Below are 19,789 nucleotides of genomic sequence, written 5' to 3'. Positions count from 1 at the left end.
GTATTCATGATTGGTCACTTGATAGGCACACGGTCATGTTATGTGTCACTATTAGCAGTAAAATAAATATATATTTTCTACCAGGGCAGTATTCATCAGAAGTTTAGCTGCTGATCTGAGCTTCCCTGCTGTTACCGTTTTATTGCCAATAATATTCATCAGCTGTTTGTCTCAGGAAGGTAAGGGCTACATTTCTGTCCATGTAGCAAAGCCATAACAGAGCACTGTAGAATAACTACATTAAATTACAATCCAACAACACATTTTTTTCTACCAGCAGTAAATGTTTAGCTGGCTGATCTGAGCTTTCATGCTGGAAGCTACGTTTTATAAACGTAACCGACAAAGCCAAGACAGAGCGCTGGAGAGACATGAAATTAATCCAACTACATACTTTTTGGACATACCAATTACTGATCAGCTGATTGTCTCGCTAACGTAACCGAACAAGCCAAACCACAACGCTGGAGAATAACAAGGCTACAGGAAATTAATCCAACAAGATAGGACACTGACAGGGGAAACACCTCACGGCTCTCTGTGATTATGGCCAGCTTCAAGCTAAAGCTAGCAAACAACAGCTTTCATTTGCATCGCTAAAGTCCAACTAACTTAATTACCTATCCAGCAGAAAACAGACAACTTCAGCTCTGCTTTGAAAACATCTGTCCCACATCAAAGCCTTCCATCTGGGAAAATCCACACAGATTATATCCGTGATTTCTGCCGTCAGCTGTCTGTATCTGTCCCGACTCCTCTGGCTTCATGGTATAAAGATCCACAGGCTGTCAGCTCTCGTGCTAAATAATACGTGTGCTCCTTCATTTGTCCAAATGTCACTTCTCTTCTTACTTCTGATGAACCAGAGGACTACTCAGAGACAGTTTATTATTATTATTATCATTTCCTCTTCTTTTTCTATGGATGCATTTAGTGACGGTGTCTCCACTGCCGGAATTATACAAGGAGAAGAAGAACGCCGTGATGACGAAACGCGCTCTGTAGCGCTGTTTGTCCGTTGTCGGCTATTGTTGAAACATGATGACAAAAAACAGCGACCCCCATAGAAGGGGGTGCCCGCTGTTATGTAGATATAAATGGCTCATTCTAAGGTAATAAAAACATAATGGTTCATTATGTAAGGTCTTTACACACCACTTAAAATATAGTTATAGATATTATATTGCATTTCTGTCAATGAATCCTCAGAAATATTACACACTGAACATTTAATTTCGCAAAAAATGTTTTTATGTTCGCTTGAAGTGTGTTTTCCTTTTTCGAAAAAAGAGTTAATGCGCTAAATGGGAGATGGAAACACTTTGGCCAAGTAAGTTGTGACGTAGCGAACATAACGTAGCTGGTTTTGCTGTTGGTGTCTTCCTAGATATTCTCATAACGCACGGAAATATGGCTAGTAGCAACTTTCCCACTTGAAACACATTCCTGAGGACCTCTCTCCATTTTTCTCAGATCCATGGTTTGCAACCCATACTTCTTGTTTATTACAGCCATGCGTAACGTCAACTTCTGACAAAACTACTACTTTGCGTGTATGAGTCTAGTATGTGTTATATGCTGCAACATCTGGGTTGTACTTTCATTTAGTCCATTCAGGTAAAGACCTTTTATGTAATAGGTATTTGATCCTGTAGTGGTGTGGATAGAAGAATGCAGTCATGTTGGGGTGTTTAAAACATTAGAGTGTTTGGAGGTGGAGTGGATCTGCCCGCTGAGCCTAATGGGCAGCACGTGCGGCTCCTCACTCATCAGCTGTTACTCTCTTCTGCCTTCCTTCCCTTGTGCTATCTCTCACACAATTTTTTCTCTGTCATGCACACACACTCGTTTTCACTCATGTTCTCTTTTCATTGCAAACTCTTTCTTTGCAGAGGAGGAGTAGGAGGCGTGTTTGCCAGCCATATGGCAGTGCCAGGGGCCTCCGGAGCAGATGTGCTCGACATTGGGGCTCTGCTCCATCAAGCACATGCATACACATACACACAACAAAAAAAAACACACAGAGGATTACACAGCGCTTGTTACCGAGGAAGAGGTCACTGACTGACAACAGCATTATCTAACTCCCAAAGTGCAGCCACGCTGGCCTCAGGAGCGACAAAGCCTACAGTGAGGAACCTCTAAATTCTCAATGGGGCTGTAAATTAAAATTCAGTGCCTCTTTTAAAAAGTTCAGCAATTTATAGTAAGTATGTGGAAGTGCTGTGTTTCTGGCTGATAGCTCTGATTCCTGTAACAATGCACATATAAATTTGGCAAGAGTATTTAACCGTGTATGTATATAAACGGACTCAGATGTCAGGAAACTACAAACCCTTGTACAATGTGAGAGAATCCAAGAAAAGTTAAGTATCATGATTACTAAATAACCTTTCCTACTCAGACTTTTTATGTGTGAGTGTACTAAAGCGAGTCTGTGGCTCAAAGCGTTGCCTTTGACCGATCAGAGAGAAAAGTCAGTGATCAGAGTTTGGGGCTTTTGACTTCCTGGTTCCCTTGCTGTCTGGGAAAGAGCCCTTGTTGCCTTAAGAATGCCGACTCAGCGTGTTTATGTTGATTTTTTTTTTAGAGCTGTTTTTGCTGAATAGTAGAAGAACGATGGAGGTGTGTGCGTCTTTGTGAATGTACGTGCGTGTGTGTGTGTGTGTGTTTGTGTGTGTGTGTGTGTGTGTGTGTGTTTCAGTACAGTAAAGTTTCCTCTAAATGAAATGGGATGTAAATTTGACCAGTGTGCAAAATCAGAATATAGGATGGTTCCCAGTGTTTGCTGAGTAAGCGTTTGACCTACATCAAACATCCAAAAGCTAGCTAAAAGTTAGAAAGCATCATCATGCTTGTCAACACCTAGGCACAAGCACACTTCAAAGGGCCCGGGCAAAAAAGACCAAAACTCCTCACATCGAAGCACTTTTTTGAGTTTTCCCCCAAATCTCTATTTCAAATGTACCTCAGTTTATTATTTACATCATATTGGTTGATATAGCTCAGAGGCAGCAGCAGCAGTTGTTCCAGCAATTATATTACAATACTGTTTGTTTATGTCCATAGATGAGCATTTTCATTTGGTACTATAAGAACTGATATAACATATACTCAGACGATAATCCTTTTTTTTCCAGTAACAAAGGGTATAAATAAAGTTACATTTTGTGATGCAATACATTAAGTAGGAGGAGGCTGAGCTTTGTTGGACATGCTTATATTTTGCCAGTCATGTAATGAAACAGCATAATATGATCTGTTCATAAGTGATTTCCTTCATGTGTGTATTTTCCACTGCAAAATGCCATCCATGGATCAGTGCACTATTCATCAAGAGTGCTTGTTTACACAAAACTGTAAATGGGAAATCCTCCTCTGTTCCTGGATCAACAACAACAACAAAAATGATCAAAAGGGGACTGTGCTGATCTGTAAATGCCGTCACTAAATGATTTTTAAATGAGCTTAAAATGGCTTTTTGAAGGGAATCAATAATTTGTTGTTATTTTTTCTCTAAATAATAACTTGCATTACTTGGCTGGTCGTTTGTCATGGTGGAGTCAGCTGAGAGCAGCTGTCCACAGCGACATCCTTTTTGACGCTGAGGCAAAAAAGTTAAGGGTAAGTGTATGTTTGTGACTGTGTGTGTGTGTGTGTGTGTGTGTGAGAGACAGCTGGTGAAGGGCAATCAATGGGCTCTCTGTCCTTTCAAATATAGCACACGTTTGACAAGACGGATGTGTAAGAATGTATTTTATGTCTTGGTTTGTTGTTACTAATGACGAGGATTGGAAGAAGGTCAGATAACATGAAGGAGGAAGAAGAAGGAAACAGAGAAAGACAGGTCAAGAAGGACACCATATGGACAAAAAGAAAAAGGTTATGCATTTCTCAGTGAAAGCAGTTGAAGTAAGAAGTAGCAGCAGCTCCCATGTGGTCCTTGTGTTCCCTACAGTGCTCTGACTGACCCCACTCCTGTCTGACTGACTGACCTCCTGCTGTCCTCAGAAAATACACTTATTAATTAGACTTATTATACTAATTCATGACTGGTCAGATACCCTGCCTCCGCTAGCACTGTGGCTTTAGAGATGCATTAATACCTGGTTTTTGCTGACAGATTTTATAGTAACAGGCTAAAATACAATGTTGGTACCAGAGAATTTTTCCAATTGTACTAATCTGATCCTCCTAAAATTCAAATCATAGCCTTTTTTGTAGGAAGCTAGTTTAATAGATAAACATTTTTTTTTAACACTACACTAATACCCTGCTATGTATGAATAGGATCTGTAAGTAATAGTTTACAACAGCTAAATGTGTGTTGAGAATTTGCACAGGCCGTTAAAGAGGGGTATTGGTGTATCCTTACTTTATTTTATCGAACCTTCTTCTAACACTGTCCTCATTTTTTGTATGTGTTTATTTGTATTTCTTCTCTCTACTCTACTGGTGTTGTGTTAAACGTGCTTCCATCACCCCATCATTTACCCAGTCTTTACATTCATCACCACCTACATTTGCCAAGACACACTACCCTTCAAGTACTTAATGTTCTGTGTTATATAGTTGTCTGACAAATGAAACACCCGCACTGTATGCATTTTATCTGAAGTGCAGGTGCTGCATACTCAGGTCCACTGTCCCATGATTAAAGACTGTATATAACAAGTGGATGTAGTCATCGTGACATCACCCGTTGGTTTGTAGACTGCCGTTATGAAGCCTCGAGTTTGGCCAATAGGGCGGTGCCATGTTGAGTTTTTGCTACCAGCGGCACCAGACATGACCATATTTGGACAAGACAGTGGAGCTAACGGCCGTGTGTGGAGCTAGCTAGGTTGCTTAGCTAGGTGCATCTGTAACAGTCTTAAAACTAAATGCACTCACCAGAGAAAGTGAACAGCCAACTCCTAATACGGTTTTTCAGCGCTGGTTAAATTTACACAGTGCCATGGGTATGAGTCACTCTAGCCTGACTGACATGTCGCCATGGTAATGACTTGTCAATCATAGATAATCCCATCCTGAAGCATACTCTGCTTTAAGGTCTATTTTCCTCTAAATGGGACCATAATTTACTAAATGAACTTCATGTTGTATTGAAGAAGCGACTGAGACCATAAACTCATTATGAAATTGTTTACTGAGGTAATAAATCAGCATTTTACCAGTATTTCTAATGGAACTGGACTTCTTTTTGCAACCAGAAGAGTCACCCACTGCTGACCGTTCAATAGAATGCAGGTTTAAAGGACATCCGCATTGGATTCACGTCTCAGACCAGAAGCTTCCCACTTGCCGATGATGCAATCAGTTAAGTGACATTATGAGACAACACCATGTGAGTGTGGGGCAGGGTGTTCAGAGTATCACTCTCAGCAAAACCTACCTAAAGAGGTAAGATAAAAAACAAAAACAAACACTCGGGAAAGGTATAGCTTTAATACTATAGTAGTATGTCGTTGACTTTATATTTATAAAAGGTACATCATATCTTAAGGAGTGAAGATTAGAATGAACCATTTTAAAATGTCTCAAATCAGATGTGGTACCAGACTTTGGCCACCACAGCCCCTGCTGTAAGTTCCAGCCTCCCTGTCTGCTCTCCTCTGATAATATGCATAGGTGGCACTGAGTTGAGGGAGGGTTCATCCTGAAGGTGAGCCACACAGGGACTCAGGCAGAGATAAATCATTATGGACCCTTATTGCCGGAGAACTGTACTGACCAAATCACCTGCAGAAGCGCTACTGCTCCCAGGTGGCCCAGCCAGTGTTGGCGGGCTAAAAATCATTCATTTGAGAGAGTTATACTGTAGTAAAGGAGAGGAAGAAAGAACAAGATACAAAGACGGGAAGATCAAACCTGGCAGAATAAGTGGGAAAAGAAACAAAGAAATGAACAAACAGAATGACAATTAATAGAGAAAGCAACCTCTGCTTACAAGCCAATTACTAACTAAGGGGCATCGGACAAGGTTACCTTAGGCTAAATGCTGGTTCCAGGAATAGTTCTCTTGTATTAGCTGCTGGCTGGCAATGTGGGGATCTGGCTAGCTGACTGAGAAGCTTAGACTGTATTTATGTTAACCTGTGCTATGCAGACAGTGAATAGAGTTCCAGGAGTCTGGCCTTACCTGCCGACATGCAGTACAGAGAAGGACACAACGCTGCTTTTCCTCAAGCAAGCAATGGTTTCAATGAGGGATATTTTAAACAGAAAACATGCGAAATGTACCTTTCCAAACCAATCCACATGGTGTGATTTATTTAAGGGAGTGTTGTAATTTTTTATACCTGTTCTCCTGCTAACTCCTACTTCTATACTCACTATACCTACATACCAGACACGGAGACATGTTGTACCGCTTCATTTGGATATCTTTGGCAGAACCAGGCCGTTGTCATCTACTTTATAAGGACTTGAGGATGGCAGCTGCCAAATAGCAAAACACAGCCCCTTGCCAATCATGTCATCCTACTGGCAGATCAGTATGCTTGCCAGAATGTTAGATTTACATGCAGACACTGTGACAGGTTTGCCAAACATGCAAGTCTGACAGGGAATGGAGTTACTACACACAGAAATGGTATGAAGGCTGCGAGGTGGCTGGTGGCTGACAGGAACAGAGTCTGCTTCTTTGGGAAAATCCTGGTTCCTCAGCTGTCATTTGGAACAACATACTGAGCAACATGTGTTGGCAATTTGCAAAACAACATGTTTTGTCACTGTATGCTTTATGTGCAAGCATGGGAGCGATGCTTTTGATCAGAGCTGTATATTTGTGATTAGTGTACTCTGCTTGAGTTGGTACTTGACGTTTTCGGACATTGTGTGTGTGTGTGTGTGTGTGTGTGTGTGTGTGTGTGTGTGTGTGTGTGTGTGTGTAGCTGTGTCCAGGGCTGCATGTGCAGAGCCATCTGTTTGCTGCTTTAGCAGTAGTCTTCCAGTGCCCAGGCTTATCTGTGCACGAGGGCAGTGGCCTACTTTAACCTTCTGCTCGCTCAGTGCCCACAGCCAAGCACACTAGTTTGGTAGATCATCCCTTTGGCTTGTTCACAATAACTTTCCCACGTTTCATTTGCATTATCAATCAGTCTTTAGATTGTTAGTGTATAGAGTTTAAAATAGTATTTTCCACTGCTCATTCCAGAGACACACATAAACTTACAGTAGTCAGCTGCAACGACCAGCACTACTACTGTGATGAATGAATGTGAGTTCAAATATAGCATAAGAACAGGCTAAGGAGTGTATAGCATCTATGTAATGTAAATGAGAAGCAGGAAAACCTCCTGGTGAGTTATCATCACAACCCCACCATAATGCTTAAAATGAGCATGAATCACATTTTCTGAGAAACATCTGATTTGACTTTGTAGTGCAGTAGGAAATAATTAGTTAATGCTCCATTCATGATTGTAGGGCTGTAGGCAAATGTGGCCAGCGCGTCTTGCTATAGCTTGTATGTGGGCCACGAGGCCTTGTGTTTATAGTAGTAATGCATTAGGAGCATGGTAAGCTGGGCTAGTCAGACTCAGTACAGTTTAGAGGAGAGTATTAAGCTATGTGGGCTAGTCAGTGGGCCCTGTTAGGGAGTTGGCTGATGTGGCTAATAGGTCAACTGGGAGGGGCGGGGCAGGGGATGAGGGGGAGGATGAGCTAGAGGTTTTTAAGGCTCTTTCAGTGGGTGTAGGTTAGCCGGACAGACTGGGGAGGGAAAAATGGAGGAGATGAGAGAGAAGAAGAGAGGAGGGGAAAGGGAAGGTAAGGAAAGGTTTACATGGGCAAAGTCATGTGAGCAAAACATCTGATAGATGTTAAGCATCATCATCTGAGGTCCCTTTGACCCACCAATTTCCCTCACCCAATGAGTGTAAATTCTTACACATAAGAGTGAACAATTGAGTTTTCCAAACACAGATGAACCTGAGGGAGTACCTAGTCTTTCATATGCTTATCCATGTACTGACCTGCATGTACACCATAATATTGTGTTTGGTGGAGCTCTGATCATGCAGTTATAATATAATACACACAACCTATGAACTAGGACAATGTAAGGCAGAAGCTGAAGAGGTTGTTTCAGCTTTAGTTCATGCAGTTCTTTTGTAAGGAAGGTTTGTGTGTTCTGTAGACAGCAGACAGCAGACAGGACCAACATTTGCTTCTTTGTGAAATATGAATGAGGACCTTTTACAATGTGGTCCCTAATGACTATGGTTATAAACAAGCCTGTCCTAAAGATTCAGTTTGTTTACTCTGATGTGTAGCTGGAGAAAGTGTAGCTGGATAGTAATAGGTTTATCACAGTCAGATGTAGTCTGAGTGGCTATTCAGAAGATTATACGGGATTATACTTTATATGTATGACCAAGAGCTTGGCAGGTAGATGGTTGATCAGATGCTTAAAGGAGTAGACTGACATTTTGCTTACGCTTTATCTTGGCAAGAATTAGTTGAAAGAGTGATGCCTGAATGTCTGAACATTAATTAAGAAGCTACAGTCGGCCCCGGTGATCTTAGCTCAGCATAAAGAATGGAAACAGGGGGAAACAGCTGTTCAAAGCTTTCAGTCTCCACCCACCAACACCTCTGAAACTCACAAATGAACGTGTTGTATCTTGTTTGTTTAATGTGTACAAAAACGGATGTGTAAAAGTTGTGGTCTTAGCCGGACACAAGGGCATCTTGGCCGGACACAAGGGGCATCCCCTGGCGACTCCAGGAAGATACCTACGTTAAGCACTTCTTGCCATTTTTACACTTCATGTTTTGTATGGATTGAAGACAGCAGATATGACATGTTAGTGGATTTCTTCACCTTTGGACAGTGCCAGACCTTCCCCATTTCCAGTCTTTATTTTTTAATTTAACCTTTGTTTAACCAGGAGAAAGAAAAATCTCTTTTTTCAAGGGTGTCCTGTCCAATAAAGGCAGCAGAACAGCAATTAAAATTACAATTACAATTGAAAACAATACATTAAGACATCTGCCAGTAGCAGAAACAGTACACTACATTAAAATACAAATACGACACCTATATATACACTAAGAAGAACCAACCTATTTAAAACAACTACATTCATCCATAACATCATCAGTAACCAAGCACTTTAACTCTGCCAGCACCTCCAACCGGAGAGTCCCCTGCTTGGTAAAAAAAGGCAGTCTTTCCCAACCTTGAACCTACCGTGGGAACTTTTAAAAGCAGCAGCCTGCTGGACTGAGTTTGATGACTACTGACCGCAAACTTAAGGGATCTACTAAGGTAATTTGGTCATTTGCACAAAATTGCCTTATAGATAAAACAAATGTAGCTGTCTCTGCGTAGCTAATGCGGACCATTCCACCATTTCATTTAGCCTACAGTGATGAGTGGACGATCTGGCATTTGTAATAAAATACAACACTGCATGGTAAGCAGAATCTAGTGTTCTTAGCAGCAATGATGCTCTATGCATTTACAACAGATCCTCGTAGTCAAGCACAGACAAAAGGTTGCTTCATAACTTGTTATGAAATAAAAGCCTTTCTTCTTTTGTGTATATCAAAAGCTAACTTATTTTTCATGAAGATACCAAGATACTTGTAACAAGTTTCTCTTGCAGTGACTGCCCCTTTTTGCGTGAAAAAATCTGAGAGCAGGCTGGTTTATGCTAAGCTCACCGTCTCCTGGTTATTATTATTTGCCATAGTAGCAAGCTGCTGCTGGAGTGGACAGATGCTCTCTGTATATGTTAATGACTGACTGAAACCCCACAGATAACTTGAGATGGGTAAAGATGAGAATAACAAGATACTTAATCAGTCAAGTCATTAAATGCTGGAAACAGCAGGAAACTAGTTCTTAGAATAGTGCTAAAAGACCCCCAAAACTATGAATAGCACACAGACTAATTGGGAAGATAGATACATGAAAGTTACATAGGTGGGAGCGGCTAGGAATACATACAGACACATAGAGAGAGATCTGAGGTACAAAACTCATCTTTGTTGTGAGCCTGTCGCTCTCTCCTGCATCTCACCTTTGAGTTTTGTTTGAGTGTTGACCAGAAATATCCTGCGCTACAATATCAATCTTCTCAAATAAGTCTCGGCAGGAAAATGAATGAGCGGATGTCCCAAAATGTCTGTTCCGTTAAAATCTTTTAATAACTAAGCCAACAAAGTGTTAAAGCAGTATACATTAGAAAGTGTGAAGTGTTTATTTTTACCTCAGCAGTGCTTTGAGCATGGTGCTTGATGATTTGCCATTGAGCAGCTGGGTACGCAAACTACACCACCTGAGTTTCACATGGACGTCTTTGCTCTGTTGGTTCGCCCTGGTGCCTCACGGGCAGCAACAGCATCACCGGGTCCCCCATACACAAACACAGCTCATTATGAAGCCCCTAGGTCTACTGGAAGAGAATGGGACAGCTCTGTTTGTGTGTGGGCACAGGTGTCAGGGCACATGAATCCATGTGTGGATTTGCAGATGCTTGTGTTTAATTTTATGCATGTGTTTTTTTTTCATGCAATTATTTTGCAGTAGATTCACTTCTAGTGTGGTGAAAGCACTACAGCAATCCCAATTGCTGTTTGAGTCCGAAGAGAAATTCTAAAGGATGTAGATTAAACATGAAATGTGATCAGAGCTGCCAACTGTCATGCCTGAAGCAGGAGATACATGATTTTACGCTCGATCTTGATCATCGCTCCCTCTTAATCTTCTCCTCTCACTTCTTAAGAGGTCTCACGCTTGAAGAAAACGCAGCAGACAAAAGGTGGCTATCACGAATGACTCCGTCTGTTTTAAATGTTGCTTTCCTGTTAGGAAATGAGCATATTATTGGTACAGTATGTCACAGAAAATGAGGATTAAACCTCAAAACACAGAGGTCTGGTGTAAATTTAAGGTCAAAGTTGAAGAATTCAGACATTCAACATTGCCTGCAAAGAGGAAGAAACTAGGTTTTGTGTCAGAAAAAGAGGGCCCGTGGCCCTCTGCTGCGCATCAACCCCCATCTCTCCCACATTTCCTGTGTCTTTCTCTCAACTGTCCTGTCACAAAATAAAGTTTTAAAAAAAAATCCCTGTGTCTCTATGTGTGTCCCAGCCCACCCAGTGAAACTGTGCCAGAGGCTCATCACATCACAGCATCAGGGACATCTGTTTGAAACTGAAATAAAAGTAAAACCTATGAATAAAAGAGCCACATGAATAAAAACACAGGATGCAAATAACTCCCCGACCAGGGATTGTCTGTGTGAGAGAGTGAGAGTGAGAGAGTGTTTGAATGAGTGAGAGAGTGGGAGTGTTGTATTCACCCTGCATTTGTTCTCCATCCCATCATGGCTGCACCTTAGCTTGACTGAGTAAGCACACACACACACACACACACACACACACACACACACACACACACACACACACACACACACACACACACTTCCATGCTCTCTGAGGTATATGGTTTTCTCATGCATTAATCAACATCAGTTTTGACACTTGGCTCCCGACAGAGGAGAGAGAGCTGTTTTAATGGAGCCATGCTGTTGGTTCTCTCCTTCACTCCACAAGCACTGCTAGCGCTGCCTGGGGTGACTTTATCAATTAGGCCTCTATGGAAACAGCGGCATCCTCCCTTCTCCCTTCTATCCTCCTGCGTTTCACGCCTCCCCTTTTCTCTCTTTATTCTGATTTATTCTTCCTTTCTTTGCCTCCCTGTTTGACTTCTGTCCCTCCCATCTCACAGTGCAATATTCTGTTGGGCTTTTCTCTTCCTTGTCCATTACAGCTCAAACTCCGTCACGCCACTTTTCTCTTCCCTCTGTCCACTTTGTCCTTTGTTGCTTCCTCCCTCGGTCTCTTTTTAGTACTATGTCCTTTTTGCTCTATACAAAATGTTAAGAGAAACATGCTGAAAAGAACATCTGTATCTGTGTGATTCATTGTCCTTTAGTCCTTTTACTATAATGAAAATTGCATCATAAGCTTAATATAATGTCCCTTTTTGTAAAATCATTGACTTTATTAGGATTTACATGGTCCATCTATTTCAGACAGTGCTTATTATTTTGTCTGAAAGTAATTCCAAATATGATTAATTTCTCACACAAATTCTCTATATTTTGTCATTTTCATTTTTAACAACAACATGCACGAGATAAGTTGCTGCTTTCTAAGAGGGAAAAACTTAAACAAAAGCTTCCATTTACCTGTGCAGATTGGCAAATGCATGCCTTTCTTGGCTTTTTTTTGTGGTTTATTATCCAATCATCTTTACAGTGTTCCCAAAAACACCACGAAGCTCTTGTGTGTGAATGCTTGCAGCTCATAGATGAACTGATAACTTGCCAAATGTCTAAATTATGCAAACTGAGTCATCAGTGAAGTGGTGATTTTGCTAATCTATATTTAAAGAGCTGCTGTAGTCAACATATTTTGTTGATTTGAATCATATGTCATTCTAGTCAGTGGGCAGTTGACTAAAATTAATCAAAATGATATGACCAAATGATCCTAAGTGTCAAAACAGGGTAGAACTGATATAGAAGTAACAACCAAGGGCAGTCAGCCTTTGATTGAGGCAGAGTAAAGGCATCCATGCAGCCCTCGTCTATTACAGGTATATATAACTGCAGGCAGTGGATGGTCAGCATTGGGAAGAGCTAGCATGGTGGTTTTTGCTCTTTCTTGTCAATCAGGCAGGTCTTGGCCCTGCTGAGCTGTGCCTCGGGGCAGCTCAGGGCTGGAAAAAAAAAAGAGCAAGAGGGGACAAGATGTTTGTTGACGGAAAAAAGGAGCAGCTTGGATGGTAAACCCAATGAGAGGGACAGCTCATCTACATCACACGTAGCTGTATGCACATCAGCCTCGAGACATGATGAAGACTGCAGAACTCTGTGCTGCATTCAGCCCTGGGCAAAAATACCAAAGACACATGCAAGAAAAGAAGAAAACAAGGGGAAACTAACAGCTACTATATCAAAACCTGCTCTGTCGTAGGGAGTATTTTCCTAAAATCAGTGAGGTTTCCTTGTGACTACAATAATTTAATTTAAACCGCAAAGCAAGATTCTTTGGAGGATCACAATTACACAATGCACACATCATACTGTATTTAATCCAGTTTTTATCTGGTTAGCCATATTTGACAATAAGTCACTCACCCTTTACAGGATTCATTCTGGAAGAGCGGTTGTCTAGCGGACATGCTCCAAGAGTAGAGCTGAAGTGTGTGCAATAATGAGGCAATACCTAGCAATGCCGCAGTGTAGTTGGAGAGCTGTCGAGCCCGTCCCGTCTCTGTCCCTTAGATGTGTCCCTAAAGGGCTACCGTACATTTCACTGATAACGTGTTGATGAATTTGAATGCGTGTGCATGGTAGTGGGTGGTATGTCGTGTGTGTCTGTGTTGGGGGTCATGTGAATGCATGCGTGCACGTTGTATGTACAGTGTGGGTGCATGTGTCTGTTAGCATGTGTTTGTAATTCTGAGTATGTGTAACCAGTGTGTGTGTGTGTGTGTGTGTGTGTGTGTGTTCTTTGGTCGTGGGAGCTTACAGGCTCTGTGCGCAGAGGTTCCCTAATCCAGTGTTTTGAAATGAGCCCTCCAGCTGTTGTGGGCTTGAGAGACTGCTGCCTTGGAGGAGGCTTAAGGACGATAAGATGCTCCTTCTATCTTCATTCCTCTAGGACCTCTTGTTTATTTCTCTCCATCTTTCTTTCTTTCTGTGTTGCTCTGTCCACATTTAAAATCGATGTGGCCATGAGAATAAACACACTTATAACAGGCTGCCAATACAATCGCACATTCCGTTAAGGTCTCAACCTTTTGAATGAACTTCCTCCTCTTTGCCGTTAATCCTTCAATAAGAACATAGATTGATTCTGCACATGAAGTAAACATTGTGTACACAAAGGATAAAAGAAGATCAGATTATAGTGACAGAATAGTTTGATGGCCTGGGATTTAAGATGTCATAAGGAAATAACAGGAGCTCATTAGCGGCATTGTGACGTACGCGCTGAGCAGATTGCCATGCATTTCTTTTGAGCAATTGCGTCACATTGAGGAATGATACTGCTGTAAATGATACATATTGACATTCCATTTGAGTATAATGCCTTTGAGTTAAATTGCTTGCATAATTTATGGGAAGTCTTTTCATGAATATATCTCTCATAAACCATAACAGAGCGGAGCATTTCAAGCGCTGCCTATCGCTCCTGTGCCAGCAGTGAGCCTGCAGGACGTGTGGTGTCTGCCAGCAGAAGGAAAGCGTGGGAAGTCAGCAGGTTTCAGACAGACAGAGAGGGAGCAACAGGCAGTCTGTCAGCTACAATATGACAGCGATGTTCAAAACACAAATTCGGCGGAAATGACACTTAAAACCTTAATTTTTCAGATTTTAAAATGCCATATTATTTGTGACCTATGATTGGTTGTGAGATTCATATTTTGTTGTGCAGGGTGGTCATTGCTTGCACCTGACATCTGGCTTGACTCGTACATACCACACAAATTACACAGCGGTGGTTTCTACTGTTGGCTTATGGCAAGATCATCATCTTACATTATCACTAACAAGGATGATTCACAGGATGTGATCAATTATCTGTAATCATATCAGTGCCATCATCCTCCTCACCCTGTCTATATAAGATTACTTCCCATTGGGGTTTTTGGACATGTATACATGCTTGTGGGGGAGCTCTAACTTGATTTGGGTGGTAATGTCTTTAGCTTGTCCAGAAATAGGATGCTGCACGTACATATTTGTCTCTGTGGGTCTGTTATGGCTGACAGCTGAGCCCAGACGCAGAAAGCAGCCCCTCACTTCCTTACTTTGAGACGATAGACCTTTGTTGCACAAAACAACAAGCTAACATGGTTCTTTGGCATGCTGCATGTGCATGCATACCAAAGAACCAAGCAGCAAAACGTATCATGTCATGTTCATCTAGTATGTATTGATACAGGCCGTGTTCCCATAAAAGCAGCAAGAAGCAAGTTGTTTTAGGAAATGAATAACTCAAGAGACAGCCTATCATGTTTCCCCATTTAACTATTACATATTTCATGTGATCCTTGACTATGTGGTCTAGATGTTTGTTTAGCTGCTGAGAGCATTTCTACACAAAAGCTCGGTTCAGAAATCATGTTTGTTTTGCTGTAAAGATGAAAACGCAGCCAAGGACGCACTAAGCGATTAGATTTTGCTTTGATTGTTAGCACCTTGGTACTGTACTGTGTGCTTATCTATTGTGTATCTAGACAGTGATCACTGCATCCTTCTTCCTACAGTGTCTGTGCGGGCGCTGGATGTGACAGTGTCCCAGAGCAGTATCCAGGTGGCCCGTGGCCAAGCAGCCATCCTGCCCTGCTCCTTCACCACCAGCGCTGCCCTCAACAACCTCAACATCATCTGGATGGTGATACCACTGTCCAATGCCAACCAGCCAGAACAGGTACAGTGCACCCACTCAGTCACACACCTTTAGCTTGTTGAGCAAGAAGGCAGTCAGTGTTGAATTTAAGGAGCATTGAAAATATATTTTTGATATTGGGACCCAGCACACAGAGTTCTGCAACCCAATTTGATTAATACCGTAAAACTTCACTTAATGGCCGAGTCCCAAATAACCGCCTACCTCATTTACCGGCCTGGTGTGGGAACGCATTTTGACAAATAAATGCAGGTCTCCATTAAACACCTGGTGTGTTTTTTATATAAGTTCTTTGGAAGTATAAAGCCTCTTAAACCCTGCCTGGTCGCCTGCTTTAGCTGTTCAGTATGTCAGTATGGATCATGCTACACATGGTTAGATCGGTTAGATTCTCCACAATTCATTTTTAAAAATTATCCTTCATCATTTAACTGAAACAATAAGCCCCAAAGTCTAATTCTTATAAATTTACCAATGTAACCGGCATGGTAGGAAAGAGATGAGGAACAAAAAGTTCAGACTCCCGTTACCTTTGAAGCGCTTGTTAAGTTCGAATGTGTCCCTTCCTTGATTATTAAATTCCTTTAGTCTGTAAGGGTTTACCAATCAAAACAGCTTTTCATAAAAATTAATCCAAGTTATGAATACTGTCATGTGAAGTCCATTGCTCTTTGTCTGCTAACTTCTGCCGCACTTTTCTCATCCTGTACAACCTCCTGTTGTTGTTTTCGTTACGTTGCTGCCTACAAAAGTGCATAAACTGTCAGTCGGAGCTAGATGAAATGAGTGACGGCGTATTTGATATTATTTGATCATTTTTGTACAAGTAGGGGAGAGCCGGGACGATTGAAACGTGGAACGAATGAAACACAGCGATTTTCTCAGAGCCCATGCAAGTCTGATATGCCAAACTACCTCAGCACATACAGTTCACAGTACTTAACAGAACAGGAAAAAAAATTAGGTGGATACGTCACACTTTCACGGAGTTATATGAAAGAAGCTGTTTTCAGTCACGGAAAGTAAATTCACTCAAGCGATCTTTTTTTTGAATGACGAGTTGTATTTATTGTTCCATGTGCCATGGTCATGATCACATAAAAGATTAGTTAGTACTTTAACAAACCTGAAGTTTTAAATGTCAAAGTTTTACAGTTTAGAAGCTAGTGAAGTTTAAACGTCAAGAGTCATGATTGAAACAGGTGTTTCATTCGTCCCGACACGCAGCCATTCTACCTTATTTAGATACGGCGGGAGGGGGGCAGAGTCCACTAGGCTGCAGGCTGGACCACCAGGATGCTCACAGCCAAATAACAGGATCTTCACAGTAGACCAGGAAAACAGGTTGCAGATGTACATAAAAAGGCCTGTCTCAAATATAGGCAGGGTCAATTCAGTCATTTTAGCAAAAAATAGCCCGGGCTATTAATCAAAATTTTACTTCATTAGCTGTGTTGAAAATATTGTTGTAACATTTGTGATGAATGTAGATGTTAAACAGTGAGAGACGGTAAACAGCCAGAGCTACAGTGCACCAACAAGATTGAGATGTATATTGTACTTCTGAGATGTATCTAACTTATGTTCTAATGCAACATTACTGTATACACATCATGTGGATGTCCATGCTGCTTCCCAACACCAACCATACAGTCAAAGCAGGTACACAAGACTTGATCTGTACTAAGGTGTGCTCAGATACAGCGCAAAGAGAATTTTAGAGGTTGCACAAATGCATAGAAAGGCAATGGATCAACCCAAAGAGAGACACAGAGACACAGATTGAGAGAAGTGGCCCAAATTAAGATGAGTGAGGACACATTTGCTCAAGTTGAAATACTTGAGCACTGAGAAATTTGCACAATGCACCCACAGAGTGTGAATCTTTGGGGCTTGAAGGACATCCATCGCAGTTATATAACAGCAATGGCTCTCAATCACGGTGATGACCATTAATGACCACCTATGTGCTATATATACTGTATATAATTGCACATATATGCCAAAGGTGTGGTGTGAAAAAAATACAGACTGCAAAAGTGCTAAAGTATAGTCAATTTTGCACACAAAGACATACAATTTCTCTTTCCGGTGCATCTGAACGCACCTTTAGGATGTCTGTGATTTAGTTAGTTTAGTTAGTTAGTTAGTTAGGATGTAAGTTATAGATATTAGATGACTCTATTAGAGTAATATAGACGCAATAGTGAGCTTAGGGTGTGACCATATTCGCAATGTTGTGGCACTTTTCTCCCTTTAAAGCAATGTATCAATTGTACTGCAAAAAAGCATCCTGAAGCTCATTTAACTATTGTGAATTTGTTGACAAAAAAAGAGTGCGCGAGTTAGACTTTAATTATGCCTTATTGCTGTTAATTTTGTCTCACCGGCTTCTCCCAATTGTTCCATCCTGGCTTGCTTCTCTCATATTCTTTCTGTCTATTTCTCACTTTCTCTTCCTCCCTCTCTCTCTCTCTCTCTCACTCTCTCCCCTCCCCCCTTGCGGGACTTCTGTGATTCCATTTGAGTTGTTTAACATGCAGCTGCAGGCCGTACAAGCTCACCTGCCTCCCTTCACTTTGAACCCCGGCGCTGGTCGGCCGTCCAAATAATACAATCATCTTCTGCACTAATTACCTCACGCCCACGACAGGCTCTATATCGCAGCTGTTCTCACCACACACACACACACACACACACACACACACACACACACACACACACACACACACACACAAACACACACAAACTGGCATTAGACAGACTGCTGGTCCAAATGCAGAGCAGCTCCACATGCATACATTCAGGGCTTATATATATATATATATATATGTTTATTGGCTTTATAAATACATGCATGTAGAGTGCACAATAAAAGTGTGAAAAGTGACGTGCATATTTGCATACATCCACAAGTGTACACATCACAGAGTGCCCCCATGTGTGCACCTGTGGAAGAGGGCTTTTACTGTTGTCTCCACACACTCAAAGAAACTAGAAACAATAGTGAGCACAAACACGTATAGGCACTTACTCATGGCTGAATGCGTGTGGCTTGTCAGGTGAGCAATGATGGGAGCTGATACATGTAGAGGGCTGCATAACGTTCATTATGTTCATCACACTGAATGATATTATGTATTACTTTTGTAATAAGACAAATTTTGAATATTAATATTCAAAAATATTATTCATAAACTCTCGTTTCGCGGGGCACCACCTGAATTCCGTTCGCCCAGGGCCTTCAGGACTCCCTAGGTATGGGTTTTAATAATTATACAATTATTTACTAGTGATTAATGGTTAGTTAATAACCGCTCAATTATCTTAAATCAATCAGTCAATCTCATATCAAAGGAGTAAGTCCTCCGTTACAGTGACCTGGAGTTAAACAGTACACACACACAGTTCCTGTGATTATTCAATTCAATTCAATTTTATTTATATAGCGCCAAATCACAACAACAGTTATCTCACAGCGCTTTTCATAAAAGAGCAGGTCTAGACCGTACTCTATGATGCTATTTACAGAAGCCCAACAGTTCCCACCAAGAGCAAGCACTAGGCGACAGAGGCAAGGAAAAACTTCCTTTTAAGAGGCAGAAACCTTGAGCAGAACCATGGCTCAGGGTGGGCGGCCATCTGCCTCGACCGGTTGGGAGTGAAGGAGAGAGAGGGAGAGAGAGAGCGGGAGAGAGAGAGAGAGAGAGAGAGAGCTAGAGAGAGGGCAGGAGAGGAACAGGGAGAAAAAGAGAGGGATGGAAGGAGAGAGAGAGGGGAGGGAGGCAGCCTACACAATATACACACAGAGGTACAGACAGTAAAGGTGATGTTGCTATAGACTAAATGAAAAATGGTACAGATATTTATAGTAGTGTTAATGGTAACAGTCGTAATGTTAATGATTATAATAACAATAATAACAATAGGACTAGTTACAATAGTCGTTGCAGCAGAGGGTGTCGAGCAGGAACACGGGGGCAGCAGGTGACCCGCAACCACAGATCCAGACTCCACAGCTCCAGAGCCAGAAAACCTGCAGGAAGTGATAGGAGGAGAGAGGAGAGGGACGAGAAAGCACAAGACTACCAGAAAGGGGAGAAGTTGTGTTAGTAACATGCAATAATGGGATGAGGTTGCATACAGTGGGAGAGAAAGTAGAGGAGAGAGGAGCTCAGTGCATAATAGGAAATCCCCCGGCAGTCTAGGCCTATAGCAGCATAACTAAGGGATGGTTCAGGACTCACCTCAGCCAGCCCTAACTATAAGCTTTATCAAAGAGGAAAGTCTTAAGCCTACTCTTAAATGTGAAGATGGTGTCTGCCTCCTGAACCCAAACTGGAAC

At 41.7% G+C, this 19,789-nt stretch overlaps 1 protein-coding gene across 1 annotated transcript in view; it reads left to right on the top strand.

The window, feature by feature from the left end:
- Positions 1 to 19,789, top strand: part of igsf11 (immunoglobulin superfamily member 11) — a 124,905-nt gene that overhangs the window by 86,421 nt on the left and 18,695 nt on the right. The window contains exon 4 of the mRNA XM_046074390.1: positions 15,302 to 15,465. Within this exon, the coding sequence (XP_045930346.1) occupies positions 15,302 to 15,465 (164 nt within the window). The remainder of the gene's footprint in view (positions 1 to 15,301; positions 15,466 to 19,789) is intronic.

This window comes from Micropterus dolomieu, linkage group LG17 (genome assembly GCF_021292245.1).
Source record: "Micropterus dolomieu isolate WLL.071019.BEF.003 ecotype Adirondacks linkage group LG17, ASM2129224v1, whole genome shotgun sequence".
NCBI lineage: Eukaryota > Metazoa > Chordata > Actinopteri > Centrarchiformes > Centrarchidae > Micropterus > Micropterus dolomieu.
Note: the sequence above shows the minus strand (reverse complement) of the source record. Positions and strands in the feature narration are given on the sequence as shown.